Source organism: Syngnathoides biaculeatus, chromosome 17, assembly GCF_019802595.1.
Source record: "Syngnathoides biaculeatus isolate LvHL_M chromosome 17, ASM1980259v1, whole genome shotgun sequence".
Taxonomy (NCBI): Eukaryota; Metazoa; Chordata; class Actinopteri; order Syngnathiformes; family Syngnathidae; genus Syngnathoides; species Syngnathoides biaculeatus.
The window spans coordinates 8,205,102-8,223,679 of record NC_084656.1 but is presented as its reverse complement, the minus strand read 5'-3'; the positions used below and the strand labels follow the sequence as shown (position 1 = coordinate 8,223,679).

Genomic DNA, 18,578 nt, shown 5'->3' with positions numbered 1-18,578 from the left:
GTTTTTTTTTTTTTTAACTACAGTGGTCAACCTCTTTGAATACTTTGGTGTCCTGCCTCATTGCACATTTGGGTGCCACATTTCCATATGACATTACAAAACATTCTTATCCTCCAAAAAGCACAAATAGTATCCATGTTTTAAAATTGTAAAAATGTTTAATGCTATTTTAATATTTTATAATAAATAAAACATAAATATATAAAAATATTTACATGACCCATTCTGAAGCCCTTATCATGGTGGAGGGGTTTGTGTGTCCCAATGATCCTAGGAGCTAAGTTGTCTGGGGCTTCATGCCCCTGGTAGGGTCACCTATTGCAAAAAGCTCCTAGTTGAGGGACGAGACAAAGCCTTTGTCTGTCAGCCAAAACCCCACAATGACAAGTACAAAATTGGATCTTGGTTTCCCTTGCCCGGACGTGGGTCACCGGGTCCCCGAACTGGAGCCAGGCCTGAAGGTGGGGCTCGAAGGCAAGAGCCTGATGGCCAGGTCTGCATCCATGGGGCTTGGCCGGGCACGGCCCAAAAGGGTAACATGGGTCCTCCTTCCCATGGGCTCACCACCTGTGAGAGGGGCCAAAGGGGTCGGGTGAGATGTGAGCTGGGGGGTGGCCAAAGGCGGGGATCTTGGCGATCCGATCACCGGTTTTAGAAACTAGCTCTAGGGACATGGAACATCCCCTCTTTGGCAGGGAAGGAGCCTGAGTTGGTGCGTGAGGTCGAGAAGTTCCGAGCAGATCTAGTCGGACTCACCTCTATGCACCGCTCACCGCCTGGGCTCTGGCACCACTCCTCTTGAGGGGGGTTGGACTCTGTTCCAGTCTGTAGTTGCCCACGGTGAGAGACGCTGAGCAGGTGTGGGTACAGTCTTGCCCCCCGGCTCGGGGCCTGTACGTTGGGGTTTACTCCGGTGGATGAGAGTGTTCAAGGTGGGGGACGGGTCCTGACTGTTGTTTGTGCTTATGCACCAAACAGTTGAGAGTGCCCACCCTTTTTGAAGTCCTTAGAGGGAGTGCGGGAGAGGGCCCCCTTTGGGGACTACATTATTCTGCTGGGGGACTTCAATGCCCATGTGGGCAAAGACAGTGAGACCTGGAAGAGCACACCCTTGGGAAGAACGGCCACCCTGATCAGAACCCGAGTGGTGTTCTGTTACTGGACTTCTGTGCTCATCGTGGATTGTCCATAACGATCACCATGTTTAAGCATAATGGTGTCCACATCTCCACCTCACACCAGGACACAACTTAGGTCGCAGTTCCATGATTGATTTTGTGGTCGTGTCATTGGACTTGCGACTGCATCGCTTGGTCGCTCGGGTGAAGAGAGGGGACAAAGCTGTCAACTGATCACCACCTGGTGGTGAGTTGGCTCCGATGTTGAGGGAAAATGCTGGTCCGATGTGGCAGGCCCAAACGTATTGTGAGGGTCTGCTGGGAACGGCTGGCAGATTCCCCTGTCAGAAGGAATTTCAACTCCCACCTCCGAAAGAACATTGTTCACGTCCCAGAGGAGGCGGGGGACATTGAGTCCGAGTGGACGATGTTCCGCACCTCCATTGTCGAGGCGGCCGACTGCAGCTGTGGCCGTAAGGTGGTCGGTGCCTGTTGTGGTGGCAACCCATGAACATGTTGGTGGACACCAACAGTGAGGGATGATGTCAAGCTGAAGAAGGAGTCCTATTGACCATTTTTGGCCTGTGTGACTCCCAAGGCAGCTGATAGGTACCAGCTGACCAAGCGGAATGCAGCTTTGGTGGTCACTGAGGCTAAAACCCGGGCATGGGAGGAGTTCGGTGAGGCCATGGAGAACGCCTTCAAAATGGCTTTGAGGAAATTCTGGTCCATTGTCCGGCGTCCCAGGAAGGGGAAGCGGTGCACCGTCAACACTGTGTATAGTGGGGATGGGGCACTGCTGACCTCAACTCGTGATGTGGTGAGATGGTGGGCAGAATACTGCAAAAACCTCCTTAATTCCACCAACATGCTTTCCCATGAGGAAGCTGAGTCTGGGTGCTCTGGGGCTGGCTCTTCAATCTCTGGGGTTGAGGTCACCGAGGTGGTTAAAAATTTCCTTGGTGGCAGGGCCCCGGGGGTGGATGAGATTCGCCCGGAGTTCTTAAAGGCTCTGGATGTTGTGGGGCTGTCCTGGTTGACACGCCTCTACAATATCGCATGGACATCGGGGACAGTACCTCTGGATTGGCAGACTGGGGTGGTGGTCCACCTTTTTAAGAAGGGTGACCGCAGGGTGTGTTCCAACTATAGGGGGGTCACACTCCTCAGCCGCCCTGGTAAGGTCTATTCAGGGGTACTGGAGAGAAGGGTTCATCGGGAAGTCGAATCTCAAATTCAGAAGGAGCAATGGGGTTTGCGTCCTGGCTGTGGATCAGTGGACCAGCTCTACACCCTCGGCAGAAACCTTGAGGGTGCACGGGAGTTCGCAAACCATTTACATGTGTTTTGTAGACTTGGAGAAGACGTTGGACTGTGTCCCTCTGGGAGCCCTGTCGTGGGTTCTCCGGGAGTATGAGTACCGAACCCCCTGATACAAGCTGTTCGGTCCCTATACGACCATTGTCAGAGTTTGGTCCACATTGCCGGCAATAAGTTGGACTCGTTTCCGGTGAAAGTTGTACTCTGCCAAGGCTGCCGTTTGTCACCAATTTTGTTCATAACTTTTTACGAACAGAATCTCTAGATGCAGCCAAGGCATAGAGTGTGTCGGGTTTGGTGGCCTCAGCATCGCGTCTCTGCTTTTTGCAGATAATGCGGTCCTGTTGGCGTCATCAAGCCGTGATCTCCAATGCTCACTGGAGTGGTTCGCAGCCGAGTGTGAAGCGGCTCAGATGAGAATCAGCACCTCCAAATCGGAGATCATTGTTCTCAGTCGAAAATTAGTGTCCTCTCCAGGTCAGGGATGAGATCCTTCCCCAAGTGAAGGAGTTCAAGTATCTTGGGGTCCTGTCCATGAGTGTGGGAAGAATGGAACGGGAGATCGACAGGGGGATCAGTGCAGCGTCTGCAGTGATGCTGGACTCCGGCTGAAATGAGTTTCCTCCGCAGTGTGTCCGGGCTCTCCCTTAAAGATAGGGTGAGAAGCTCGTTTATCTCGAAGGGGCTCAGTGTCGAGCCGTTGCTCCGCATTGAGAGGAGCCAGATGAGGTGGCTGCGGCATCTTATTCAGATGCCTCCCGGACGCCTCCCTGGAGAGGTGTTCAGGGTATGTCCCACCGGAAAGAGACCCGGGGACGACCCAGGACACGCTGGAGAAACTGTCTCTCGGTTGGCCTCGGAACGCCTCGAGATTCCTCCGGAAGTTCTGGAAGAAGTAGCTAGAGAAAGGGAAGTCTGTGTATTCCTGCTGAAGCTACTTCCCCTGCGACCTGATGCGGAAAAGTGGTAGAAAATGGATTAATGTATATTTACATTAAGAGTCATATGCTTAACTTTAACCATTTCTAAAGGTTCCTCATAAATAATTACTACTGGTAACCAACTAGTTTCAAAACGAAGATAACATTTTTGAGGTAGGGATTTTTTGTTAGCAATGATCCCGTAAAATAGGGCAAAAGGACCTACAAACAAGTGGAATGGTGCTGTTGCGATCTTTTGTGAGTAAGGTTCCTTCCCAGTCAAAGGTGGCATCAGTCAACACCTTTCATTCACCTTTCTTTCGACGCTTATTTGAGTCACACTCAGGCGGTCCGTCACACATGAAGTAGTAAAAAAAAAAAACGCCGCCTGCGGTGTTTGGGGCCGTTGCGTGAGTGCAAAGTACTTTCCATGCTTTTGTTTGGTTAGTGAGTAATAGTGGGCTCATTATGAAACGCCAGAGGAAGTTCACCATTCTGAATAAAAGTAAAAAAAAAAATTGAAAGGTTGGACGCACACAGTCTTAAACACGTGAGTACGATTCTGTATGGTTTCATGGGAGGAGGCCTAAAAGAAGCTCGATTATGGCATTTTGTCTAACATGGATGCGAGTGAGACAGAAGTCCTAGTGACTTGAGCCGGCCATCAAAGGGGTGATGGAGAAGCCGCACAGCATCTGGGAGCAATAACACTGCTTCAAACCCGTCATTAGCACAAAGACTGGGCCCTGGGTGGCAGCCAGCGGCAATTTTCACAAGCCTCCTCTTCACCTCCCCTCCCCTCCCCTCCCTCCAGTCCCTTCGCTCCTCCGCCATTGCAATATTGAGTTCTGCCTGTACAAATGGAGCAGAAGCTTCACATGTCCCCACGTGGTGAGAGGAAGGAGCGCCGTGTGAGACAAGTTGACGCTTATGACAAGCAGATTTGGAGCAAAGTCAAACAAAGGCCTTGTTCTTTTTCGACATTCGAATGTAACGCCACCGAGTCAAAAAGCCACCATAACTAAGGACGCACCAAAACATCATTTGCAGTCATCATCTCGGATTTATTTAAAGTAAAACCGCACGTTGACATTTTTAATTGGTGAGGGCGAGTGATATACGACCGGGATGAGTCTGACTGGGCCTCCCCTGGGTGGCGGGGGAGGGGGGGGTGCAGATGGACGGTGTGTTAAAAATACACAGCCGTTATCTTAGTGACAAGGGTGGCAGCCTTTCTAGCACATCGTTTATAATTGAGTAACACCTGATAACGATGTGGATGAGAAAGAACCTGCTGGTCTTGGTTAAAAACCCTATCGAAACGGTCCACCATGAAAAAAAAGTCCTTCTTTGAGTGAACCAGCAGAAAATCTGCAGTCACGTTTCTTCTTTTAGAATTAAATGAAGTCAGATGGGCCGCACGGTGGATCAGCTGGAAAGCGTTGGCCTCACAGTTCTGAGGTCCCAGGTTCAATCCTGGACCCGTATGTGTGGAGTTCATATGTTCTGCCTGTGCCTGCGTGAGTTTCCTCCGGGCACTCCCGTCGCTAAATTGTCCCTAGGTGTGGTTGTGAGTGCAGTTGTTTGTCTCTATGTGCCCTGGGATTGGCTGGCAACCAGTTCATGTTGTACCCCGCCTCCCACCCGTTGACAGCTGAGGAAGTCATATTAATACATGGCAATATATTTGATTGTCATTCGTGACACACATCGTAGTCTGACATGACTGGCATCTACCACTTGAAACCCTAAACATGCCTTGAAACCTTATTTTGAAACCTCCTTGGAACACTAACAGTATCTTAAAGCCTCGATTTGAAATCCCAACCCTGTTTTGAAAACTAATTTGAATGATCACAACAGAGTAGAAATTTTCCAATCGAACCACATTTTTCTTTGTATTAGATAAAGCGTGATGACGACCAAATAATGAAATGGGATTCCTAGTTTACGCTTTCGGGCTTCGCCGGGGCATAATGTATTTTACGGCCATGATTTTGCCATGTAGTTGCAGTTAATAGAAATCATTCGTATTCTGGCCATTAAAATGTTAATGTCAGCATAGTCTGATAGTGGTTAGCGCGGGCTCAAAGTCAAGAGATTCAGGGTCATTTGAGGCTCCGTGTGGAGTCTGCGTGTTCTTCCCCCCCGCTTGCGTGGGTTTTCTGCAGGCCTCCTGGCTTCCTCCCACATTCGCAAAAGCCATTCATTTTAGGCTCATTGAAGCCTCCAAATGTTTGTTTATCAACATGTGCACTGTAGTTGACTGATCACTAGTGCAGCGTGTACTTTGCCGCTCGCCCAGTCATTTGGGATAGGCTCACGTTACCCACGACCCCAATAAAGATGGGTGGCGTAGCGGATGGATAGCTGGAGTCACTATTGTCCACTGGCACAGGTGAGCCCCACAAATTCTGCCTAGCAACAAGTAGCTATGACCCGGTAAAAGATTGAGATAAACTTTGATGATGTTTAAATGTGTGTTTTGGTCGTGAAGTTTTTCAATAAATCCAAATTTTCTGTTAAAAGACAAATGTGACTTTTTTCCCTCTCTTTTGAACACAAAAACACCAAGGAAACAGTATTTTGTTTTTTGCCTGATGCCAAATAAAACTCCCACAAATATGGAGTTACATATTTTACTTGTGTGAAAACACCAGCGATTAAGTGACAATGATGCTTTCATTCATCGAATTCAGGCTGGCAGCTAGGTGATGACTTCCTGTTGAGCAGATAATTGCAAATCACTTAATGACTCACGCTGCGTTTACTTCTGCAGAAGGTCGGCACAGCAACCTTGGGGCTACTTTCGTTTGTAAAAGCGGGGACGGGGGGCTGGGGCGTGTCCCAAAATGACACACATGGATGCCGGATGTGGCCTTTACTTATATACAAAGCGAGATAGCAAGCAAAAGACATCACACGGTAGAATCGCAAAAAAAAAGTTGTGTCTGGAATGTGTGTAGTAAATGCCTCATGTAACCACCTACAGAATGATGTGTTCAAGTGACAAGGTTTACATATGCAAACCAAACATGGCTGTGGTTACCGTCACTCTACTGACACATGAAATTTCACTATTTTGGTCTCTGAAAGGTCTTTATTTAGATCTTTATTTAGGCCGTCAGTATTCCAGATGCCTCTTCCTAATCCCGAAACATTCTTTCACACTCATCCATATGCAAGGCAAAAGCGTTTCTGAGAGAATTTTCCAGTGCTGCTTGCACTACAAAAATCAGAATGAGAGCTTACAGGAAACAAAGTAAATTTAGTCTGCGCATAAAAGACATAATTAAGAGTAGAATCGAATTACGTGGTTTCTTCTCCGTTCAAGTTGGCTCTGTTTTCATTCAAGTCTGCCAGCCTTTGTTTCTATGAACCCTTTGTATGACCAAAAAAAAAAAAAATGCTCTGGATTGGCCTCATAATTTACACAAGGAAGAATATTCAACAGTTATGTGACTCATCAATCTGATAAAACCACACTTTTCCCCAAACCTCATGAGAGACGAGCCTGCTCTAACAATCATTTAGTAAGATATCATAAATAAAGTATTGCAATGCATCAAAATGTGCTTCAGGGTGGCTTGTGCTGCTTGAAAATGTACATTACCTCGTGCTCAACTTTTACAATTTCACAATGCTGAGATGTGTATGAGAAATACTCACTACAAATATTTGTGACAAAATCACTTTTAGCCTAATTTAGCTGCTTGACACTATCTTTTTTTTCTTCATTCAAGGCAGGATTGCAAGGGGCCTGCAATATTCAGAAGATGCTTTTCCTTCCATACACTTAGTTAAACACTTAAACACTTAAAGCGATGAGATTCACATGCACATAAAATGCTGCATTTTGACACGAGCCAAACATCAGAACTATTAAACTCATAGCGTCCTAGCTATAAATAAATATATAAATATAAACCAGCATTGTGTTTGTGGATCATTTGACAATAAATACTGTCACACCAGTGGCTTTTAAGATAGCCAGTGGTGAGATTTTATTCAGTAACGTATGAAATGTCATTTTCTAATGGAACAAGGAAATTTTACTAGGATAACTACTGGGTATACACTTGTTTACTGTTTTTAAGTGTGTCTTCATTTATACCGATTTTCCCCAATTTTGCTACTAGTAACGCCACTTGGAGTTTTCCTGGTTAAAGGTTAGTCATTTCCACTTTTTTTTCCTTTTGGGATTAATGGCATTTTTCAAATGAATTACAGCTACAACTATACAATTGCAACTTTATATGAATAGAGAAGTTTCATAACAGCAACAGGCTGAGGAAGTGCACACTAATCACCACTTGTGGACGCAATGAGGCATCAGAGTAACATGCTATCTGGTTGGTGTTTATGCGCAAGTTTAATTTTTATACACACTCTTAGCTTGAAATCACTTCAACCTGTAGTTTTTTTTTTTGCAGCACATTCTGTTCAGCCATTTGTCGTCCTGTCTTCCTTTCTCTCATTCCACATCCCTCCTTCCCTGGCTGTACTGCTGACTGGCCCCTCCTGGGAGCGTGCCGGCTTTGATTTGGAGCTCAGGTCCGAGCTCAGAAACCAAAGCTAAAACAAACACACGTACTTGGCCAGCGCCTGGCTGCACACGGACACGGCGCACACACGCAGCCAGGGACAAACACCTGGAAACATGAGCATTGATTACTGCCAGTGCCTGCAGTTCGAAATCAAACTTAGGTGATGTGTATTTGTGAAAGAAGCACGGCAAGTTTGAACTTTTCATTCCTTACTGTAATTGTGTGTACTTTTTAGATAAATCGATTCTTTGGACAAATGAAATGATACTCTGGCTGTAACAGAATGACAAGGGAAAAAAAAACAACAACACGTGCTCATGCATACCATATTATGTGTGAAACACAATGGTGTTTATCGAAGATGTGGCTGCGGAGAGAGGTAACAATAATAAATTAAAGCTGCAAGCAATGAAAAAATTAAAATGGTACCCCCAAACCCTACTGTGGGGAGGCAGTGAACTCAAGGTAGGATCCAGAGTTCAGGCATGTATATACTGTACGTACACAAATGATGACATTTGACCATATGTTTGATTAGTATAAGTGATGGAAATTTGATAGAAATCAGACAAAATATTTACAAATGATTTGTTTTTGAAGGACTCGTGGAATTGTCCACAGTGGCTGCTGAGAACCAAATTGGCAGACTTCCTGTGTCTTTTTCAAATTAGTACCTTTTCGTGGATCTACTCAAAAGAGACATGCCCAACAAAATATTAGCCAGCAGGAACTGAATTTGAATCGGTTGTTTGAATTTGAATCTCAAAACTTCAGTTCAATTTCAAATTTTACTACTCAGGTTCACTTTTAAATGGAAAGATCCAAAAAATTAAATAATTCAAAATCAAATTATGTGATTCAAATTCATTTTATAAAAATACAATTGTTAAATTTTACTTATTCAAATGAAAATAAAAATGACTCAAATTCAGTCTTTGCTGGCACATATTTCAGCCCATACGAAATTTCATGTGGTTAAATAAAACTGATTTTGTTGATGGTGTGGATTTCTACCCAAAATGAAGTCGTACATACTGAAATTTGCACCAGGATGAGTGCAGAATTATTTGGGAAGTGAGTATGGGAAAGCCCTCCAAATATATTTGGTCTAGCAATAGTCACCATTACGAAAGATGCCATTTGTATAGCATGCTCAAGCCCTCACTGGGCTTTGTACAGTACTACAGTATTTTCACTGCCCATGTTCCACCAAATGCTACAAGATTCAGAGTGTCAATACATATTTGATAATGAGCTGAAACATATTAGGAAAGCGACTCAAGACTTTTGTGAAGAAAATAATGTAATTTCTGGCCTACAAGCTGCGACTTTTGTCACACGCTTTCAACCCTGCAGTTTATGGGGGGATGTGGCGCCAGCGTTAGCGCACCTGGTTAAAAGCCTCGGTACACAGAAAGAGTTTAACGCCAGCCCCGCTAGCGCTGCGCTAGTGTTAAAACAGGGCTCAGCAACCTTTTTGAGGCTGAGGGCTACTTCGTGAGCACCAATCGTATGAAGGGTTAGGTGACCTGTTTTCGGGAAATTTCAGACTCAGTTCATTACACGTACATAAAACATATTTGTTTTAAGTTATTGTAGTAAATGACATTACAGGTATTTTAAAATTTTAATTCACGTAAGCAAGTCAGATTCAGAATTTAAAGCATAAATAATAGTAACGATTTGTGGCCCATGGTATTTTTCGAACATACCTTGCGGGCAAAGTATATGGTCCTCGCGGGTCACCATTCGCCTTCGGGCACCGCGTTGGTGACCCCTGTGTTAAACTCTTTCTGTGTACCGAGGCTTATAACCAGGTGTGCTCTGTAGACCGGGAATTATGGTACATAGAACCTACTTCACCAGTTAAGTCAGTGTCCTGATCCCAACCCAATAGAGTATGCTTTTCACTTGCTGAAGACCAAAGCGCAGGCATACAAGCAACAAACGAACGAACGCCTGGCAAATCATCTCCAGGGATAAAACGAAAGCAGTCGTTGGCCACAAACAAAATATTTCTTATATAACATGCTCCTGAATATTAAACACACATTCCCAAAATCACACTTTCGAAGTTGAGTTTTCCTTCCACGCACACTAGAATTTCTGGGATCCACGCTAAAAAGTATTATCTGCATAGTAACTTGAATTTTATAGCTAAGAAGTATTAGCTGGGAAATTTGTTATTTTCGCTGACTTAAAAGGCAGACTGATATTGATAATTTTTCTTCTGCCGATGTATAATAATATATACTACACATCCTTGGTTTTTAATGAAATTTGTATTTTTTTTAAAACTACATATTGTACACGAGAATTTATGGCACAAACGATTGTCACTTTGTCATGTGAAAATGAAGCTCACTACATAAAATATCAAATTCCAAAATGCCAAATGCCATATTTTTGTGAACCCTCCAAAATTAAAACAGAAACATCTCGAAAGTTTTAATTCAAATCCATTGTGCGGTGTGCACAAAGGCATGTCAGGACCTAACTGAACATGATCATTATCGCATTGCTAAAAGAAAAAAAAAAAATCAAAGACTTGCAGAGTACTGTATATGTACATTCATTTGTTCTGGTTCTGATTTAGCCTCTATATATCACCCCCCCTAGCCCCCCTTCTCCATGCACATGTGTGTAGCGAGAGTCCGCATAAAGGCTTCTTTATTCAGCCCTGACAGCGAGAGGAAATCAGCTTTAGAAGCAAAAACAGAGGGAGCGAGCGCGCGATGGAGACCACAGGGCCGCACATCTGGAGTTATTACAAGGTCTCCTCCTCCTGCTCGCCAACAAAACGCAGACATTCCTGCCCCGGCCTCTGCTCTCTTCCACGCCTCCTCCTCCCTTCATCCCTTCAGCATGCAAATCATCATCGATCATGCACCGATAGCGTAGACTGGATGGAGAGACGCTGTGAGATGTTCTCAAAAACTTACAGCAAAATGAACGGCGCTCACTTCCTGTTCACCTTTGAACTTCCACTTTCTCCGTGGAAGCCGGCGAGGGCCCGTGGGGAGGTGGTGATGGGAGAAAGGTTTGGGGTTGGGGATGGGGGGTGGTGGTGGGGGGGGGGGGGGGGTTGAGACAAATCCGAAGGAGGGTGCAGGGGAAGTAGAAACAGACAGAGAATTGGAGGGGGGTGGTGGTGGAAGGGGAGCTCCTCCTCTTTCTCTCTCCCTATCTCCTCTCTCTCTCTCTCTCTCGCTCTCCTGCTCACCCATTTTCCTCCTTCTGTCTCTTGGAGGGGAAACTTGTTGGTGGTCAGTCCTTTGCCACGTCAAGCCTCCAGCAAGGTGGTCGCAGAGGACTGCCTTTTCCTTTTTCCATTTTTTTCTTTTTTTTAACTTTGGGAAGGCAAACAACAGGGAAAGTTTTCTATTCCAGTCAGTGTGGAAGATGAGGAGCCCCCCCCCGCCCCCCACGCACACACTCCCTGCCCCCTGGCACCCAAAAAAAAGAAGAAAAAATAATGGAAAAGATGATGTGAAGAAGAGATGGTCCAACTACAGGTAATCTCATTTATGATTTAGAAGAGGGAATTTTCGGATCAGAACCCATCACTCATATGTTTGCGGTGTGATTTTTAAAACTTCTTCATTACTAACTTTTTTGTGACCTTCGTGTTTCCTCTCGACAGATGCGCCTTACAGCGGGATGCTGGGAGGCAACTTTGTGGAATCTGCCAATCAGTGGCCATCACCTCTGTCTCACCTCTCCTCCTCTTTCTCCTCCCCTCATCGTCCAATGGAGCCCTCGCGGGGTCCGGTGAGTAAAAGCATGCGCTACAATTTCTTTTTCGCAGGAAAGAGCGTCCAAATACATAAATCCAGCATGACTCAAGCCCGGCCCGCCCGCCCAGTGTTCAGACTACCTGTTCAGGAAGTAGTGGTTGTACAGTAGTCTGCACATTGGTTAGGTTGGCCCGGGGAAGCACGCGACCAGAATCACCACTTGACTTAGGAAGCGGAAGAATCAATTTGAGTGGTTCTGAATGGACCCCAAACAGCTTTAAGAAAGTGAGCCAGAGATGTTGTGGTGGATGTCATCGACAAAGTACTGTACAAAAAAACCCCAAAGTTGTTTGCGATGGTACCAAATTAAAGAACATGATCGACTTGTAAAAAGTGTTCCAGAAAAGATGAAATAAAGACGCTTCCAATTCCTAACTGTTATTTGATTTCTTGAAGGAGCTTGTGAGTCCAAACATTCTCAGCACATTACAGATTTATATTTATTTTAAATTTCCATTTTGAATAGTTAATTGCTCACGTTTTCAAATTTACGTGATTTGTAAAATACACTAAAAATAACAAAAACCTTTAAATTTGTATGATTAAAAAATGCATTTGAAAATATCAAATGTTGCCCAACTCTGACTTTTTAAATACAATTCTCCAAAAACAAAACATCTGAGGTGAATTTTTAAAATAGAATTTACAATCAAATTTGTCACAACTTTGACTTTTAAAATATGTAGAAAATATCTGACTTTTTTATTTAATTTTTACATTTATTACCTTTAAACTAGTTCAGATTGATGTTTTTTTTAATGTGCTGCCCGATAAATGAAACATGTTAATACAAGACATAAAAATACCTGTGAAATATATGTAACTTTTTTGGTTGGATGTAAAATGATTCATACAAAATTCCCTCATTTTGTATTCTAGCGTTATTACAATGACACAAGGATTATACACACATAATGATTATATATATATATATATATATATATATATATATATATATATATATACATACATACATACATACATACATACATACATACATACATACACACACACACACACACACACACACAAATACATACTGATGATAGATAGATAGATAGATAGATAGATAGATAGATAGATAGATAGATAGATAGATAGATAGATAGATAGATAGATAGATAGATAGATAGAGATAGATAGATAGATAGATAGATAGATAGATAGATAGATAGATAAAGAGACCTCCATGACACGTTGCATATATTATTGTTTATGTTTTCCATTTTTTTTTACAATTCTGCTGAAATTCCATGTGAGACATTCAAGGTCCAAGAAAGTTTCCAAAAGGGTTGGTTAAAAAAAAAATGAAAAAAAAAACATGAAAGACATTCAAATTTAGGTGAGGATGGAAGCCAAGAATGGCTCACCCATGCAGAATATGAATAGACAACCAAAAGCCACCAACACGTACAATTATGTCTCCACCTCAAATGACCACGTTATGTCCAGAGAGCACACAAAAATGCTCTCACCCATTCTGTCATTGTCTCATTGGCTATATTTCTATTTTTACTAGTCTTTGAATAGACACCGCCCCCCCCCCCAAAAAAAAAAAAGAAGAGGAAAAAATATTACTGGTCGTTTGTGGGTGATGTCATATTTAGCCCAACTCCCCCCTTGCCTCGTCTGTCACCGTGTTTACCCCAAAAGGCTGCGGGGGGAGTTGCAGTCGGCCTTCACACAGCGTCTTTAGTTCCCTCTCAAAGACACAAAAACAATGCAAACACGGCGTCCCGCCTCGGAGCAGCAACAAAAACCCCAAACCAGCAGGCCTGTTTCCATTTAAAGCCCTGGCACACACGCTCATACTCACACACACGCACAAACCCGCACACACTCACACACACGCTTCACAAAAGGCATGTGAGTGTGATGTAAGCTCCCCCCCCCAAGATGTTTACTGCTGGGATCACTTGGTAAGTCTGACTTTTTGGTGGCTTTACAGCTGGATCAGGGAACCCCAGTCCTGCACACATACACATACATCCCCACTAAGTCTAATATGGGTAAAGACGTGTCTCTGCAAAGAAAAATGTCACCACGATGAAAAGTGACATGTGATGCGATGTGCCCCGCAAAGGCAGAAAAATAACAGCAGAATTTAGAAAGATTTCTCACTAAAATGCCATAAAGGAATTAGTACACAACTGACAAAACATGCTGTGAAAAACAAATTATATATGTTTAAATAAACGCGCGCGCACACACACACACACACACACACCACACACACACACACACACACACGCACACACCACTGAATACCGTTGCTGAGAAATGTTGTTTGTTTGTTTAAAGACAAGCACTGTTTTTTAAAACAACAATAATATTTAGACTGGGCATGGCACAGCAGGAGAGCATTGGCCTCACAGTTCAGAGAACCAGGGCCGCCCCCGCCTGTGTGGAGTTTGCATGCATTTTCGGCTCCTCCAGTTTCCTCCCACATCCCGAAAACATGCAACATTAATTGGACACTCTAAATTACCCCTAGGTGTGACTGAGAGTGTGGCTGTTTTTCTCAATGTGCCCTGCGATTAGCTGGCAACCAGTTCAGGGAGTACCCCGCCTCCTGCCCAATGATAGTTGGAATAGGCTCCAGAACTACCGCGACTCTTGTGAGGAAAAGTGTCTAAGAAAATGGATCGATACTCCATAAATTACAAGGTAAATAAAAACAAATAAAATGTGCAAGACCTCAAACATTTGTACAATCAAGTATATTACAATATGCAGAGACAAACTAGAGTTTAAAACAAAATAAAATGTTTCTTTTTGAAGGGCAAAAAAAAAAAAAAAATCCATCGTGAGCCATCTCCTTATCGTGGCGGATGTGTTTGTGTGTCCCGGTGGTCCTTGGAGCAAAGCTGCTGGGTGCTTTCAGCCCCTGGGAGGGTCAACCACAGCGAACAGGTCCTAGGTAAGGGGCCAGACACAGAAGCCTCTACGCATAATCTAAACCAGGGGTCACCAACGCGGTGCCCGCGGGCGAATGGTAGCCCGCAAGGACCAAAAAGGCGGCCGCGAGGTATGTTCTAAAAATACCATAGGCCACAAGTTGTTACTCGTATTTGTCCTTTCAATTCTGAATCTGACTTGCTTACGTGAATTCAAATTTTAAAATAACCGTCATGTCATTTACAAAAATATTTTATGTACGTGTAATGAAGTGAGTCTGAAGTTTGCCACAGACAAGTCACGTAGCCCTTCATACAATCGGGGCTCATGAAATAGCCCTCAGCCTCAAAAAGGTTGTTGAGCCCTGATCTAAACTAAACTTTAATACTGCGTATCATCATCCACAGAAATTCTTTGAGGAAACGGTTTATGTGTTTCAGTAAGTAGTGCTGTTTTGGTTAGCAAGACAATTCCACAGGGTTCCTCAGTATGAGGGGAAATAGGAAGCAACAGGGAGTCACCGTGTTCGGCAATATCCCCCTCTGCTATCAAATGAAAATAATGTCACAATGACCCGAGCACGTTGTGTCAGTCATAAGCGGACGTTTACGTGTCCAAATCCGGAAAACTGTTTGATGGACATCCCATGTTCCCATGTTGCAAGAACGAAAATAAATAAGGGCTGATAACCCTTATGAACGTGGCACAGGAGGCATATCCATTTGCGATGAGCCACTAATTTGTTTCATGTGGACAACTCACTAGGCCATTCATTGAGATCTGGTGTCTATTAGAGTAGAAACTTTTGAGGGTTGCACTAACCCATGTAAAATTCATCTAGATTCTTGTGTTCGCGTACACTAAGAAGACCAAAAGTCCTTCCGCATCAGGACTATGGAGTTTTCCACTCATTTATGCCCATGTGAGACAGTGTAAACGAATGTGTTAATGCGAACAAATGAATACCACTTGTGCTGGAAGTCTATAAAATCACAGTCATGTGGCTCTTCAATGCAATTTCTTTTTCATTTTCTACTCTTTTCTTTTTCTCACATCTACGCTGGGACGTCTGATTCAAAGAATCGGCATGTCCTGTGGTAATACGGACCAGGAGGCTTTGAATCACTGACAGACACACTCACTCACACACTCTCACACACACGCGCACACACGCACATAGTAATAACAACATCCAAGCCAATAAGCAGTGCCAGGATGTTTTGGTTAGTGTGCGCTGCCATCCTAGACTGCAGCAAGGGTTTTCCCCATGACAAAAGGCCAACCAATAAAAGTCCTTGTTTTCTTTTTTTCCCTGAAAAATATGTGTTTATTTTTTGTGTGTGCATGTGCGTGCGTGTGCATGTGTGTGTGTGTGTGTGTGTGTGTGTGGCGCACAAAAAGATGTATTTTAACTCTCTATCCCAGAAACAGTAACGCATATCCGTCCGTCATGGATCTAAATGTAAAGGCTGCGTATTGTAGCAAGCGCCACACAAGCCTAAGGTGTGCAACCAGCAGCCCCTGGGTCATTTACTGTATGACCCGGAAGAGCATTTGAAATGAAATGAAATTCTACTAACAAAGTAAAATTGGGACCAGCAAAGAGTGGCCTTTCACATTCCCATGAAATTTGGGAGGTGCACCAGACAGAGGACTCAGCAGATGTACGGTGGTGCCTTCACTTATGAGTTTAATTTGTTCCATGTCTGTGCTTGTAATTCAGAACACTTGCATTTTATGTCATCTTTCCCAATGGAACTGAACGGAAATGTAATTAATCCATTCAAGCCACGTGTTGTGCTCCTTTTGCCGCGTGTGTTTTGTCCACCAGGGTGCAGTATAATGCAAGTAAAAAAGGACAAACAAAGAAGAGTTTCACAAGTACAGTAAGTGATGCAGTGATATTTTTTGCAGAAGATAAAGATTACTGTAAATGCCTGGGAGTAATGTTGTACAGTCCATCTACATGTGTTGCTACCGTTTGTGTTCAAACATCCATTGCTTAAAAGATTATAACACTGCTAGACTAATATTATTCATCAGCCCTACTATTGCCTCTTGCATTGTGACAGTCCGTTTTTTTCCATAAATTGTGTATGATAATCTTTATAAAAACTAAAATGGCCTACCTGCACCCTCCACATTTATATAAATTCGTTCAACAAGTGAAGGGATGTGCAATATGCAAGGAAATGTGTGGAGGAAAAAGAGGGGAAAAGATAACATTTCTGCATCAATTTTTCACCCCTCTCCCCTTACATTTCACAAGGCCCTAGTTACATATGCCGCTATACCTGGTTATAAAAAAGACAGAAACCCCCACCTTTGCGTGTCCTGCTCAACTAGCTCGCTTGCCCAGTACACCCTCTTTGAAATGTAGTATGCTAATTACAACCAGGTTAGGTGTCCATGTGTGTGCGTGCGTTTGTGTGTAATTGGGAGCGGGGCAGGGCAAGGGTTTTTTTTGGGTGGGGGTAGGGGGGGGCTTTGGTATGCACATGTGGGTGCCAGCTTTTAGTGTCTGACATGTTGGGGGGTCCTGACTTTTAGAAATGTTTCTCTCTCTCACTCTTTCTCCAACACACACACGCTCACGCATGCACACACACACACACACACACACCCACACCCACACATACAGTACACACATATGTGAACAGAGCGGCTGTGGCTACATCCTGGAGACAGTGAGACTGCATGGCTCGCTCCTAAGACTTCAACAAGGCATCATGGGACCTTTTTTCGACCAATGCACTCGGTAACAGAAAGTATTGGCTCAAACGTACTCAAAAACCGCTGAAGTTGACTTTAAATAAAAAGCCCCTGAGAGGAGGAACTTTTGGACGACAATATGGAAAAAAGTATTGTTGGTGGAAGAAATTAATGTAACAAAAATGTTCCTCCTGGCTCAAGTTTGGGTGAAAACTCATCTTAAAAGCGCTGCACAATTCTTTAATTTCCTTAACTGGGTGAGTAATTTGTCTACCTATCTACCTCCCTACCTACATCCATCTATCTATCTAACATAATAATTACAAAGACCTTGTATTATTTTACAGTAATTACAAAAGGGTCCGAGCACCACTTAAAATGATTCGGAAATGATCACGAAAATAACAGTATCGTACGCCTTTGAAATGTACAGATTTTATATACACCATGTGACCAGTAGAGGGTAATAATGAATATTTTGCAAGTTTCCTGCATGGTATGGTTGCAGCTTTGAATAAAATGAAATAAAATAAAATTAAATAAATCACAATTACATTCTCAAAACATCACAGACAACAACGGACATCCACTTCAAAATCAAGTGGTGTAATACTTTATAAATAGGGTTATTTTTGTTCCATAATAAGTGTAGATTTCTAGCTTGTTTGCTACAGCAACTGAGGTTTTTTTTTTTTTTTAAAAAAACCTTATTTTAAAAGAACAACCCCAAAATGGGAATAAATGTGAATAAAAAGTCACATTATGACCAACTATAGTTAAGTATATGCATATACTTAAGCTAAATGTAAAAATACACATGGTTTAAAGTCAGAAAATAAAACACATGCATGTTATTAAATGTGATACTAATTTTAGAAAACAGTTAATTTTGAATACAACATACTACCTAATGAATAGTAATAAATTAATAAATAATGGCAAACTTATTCAGTTCTAATTTTTAACTGTTCATCTTTGTGCAAATACAGTATTGTTTCAAAACTTGTTCCATCGAAGTTTGCGGGCGAGTGAAACACGTCACCTCGTCATCCTTGTACCAGGACAGGGATTCGGCGGTGAGGACAAACCAGTACTCCTTGGATCCGCCCTTCATGATTCCGATGTTGTTGATGGTCAACCATCCCTTTCGGATCACCTGGCCAATCAACGGACAGACAGGACGAGAAACAGGATTATTAGTGATACACAAGAGGTAAGGACACATTTTATACTCATCGGGCACCTCACTAGGTACACCAGCAAGAC

General features: G+C 43.3%; 1 protein-coding gene across 1 annotated transcript in view; it reads right to left on the bottom strand.

Moving 5' to 3' along the window:
* Nucleotides 1–18,578, bottom strand: part of dnm1a (dynamin 1a) — a 58,262-nt gene that overhangs the window by 12,341 nt on the left and 27,343 nt on the right. Inside the window, exon 16 of the mRNA XM_061801197.1 lies at nucleotides 18,355–18,468. Within this exon, the coding sequence (XP_061657181.1) occupies nucleotides 18,355–18,468 (114 nt within the window). The remainder of the gene's footprint in view (nucleotides 1–18,354; nucleotides 18,469–18,578) is intronic.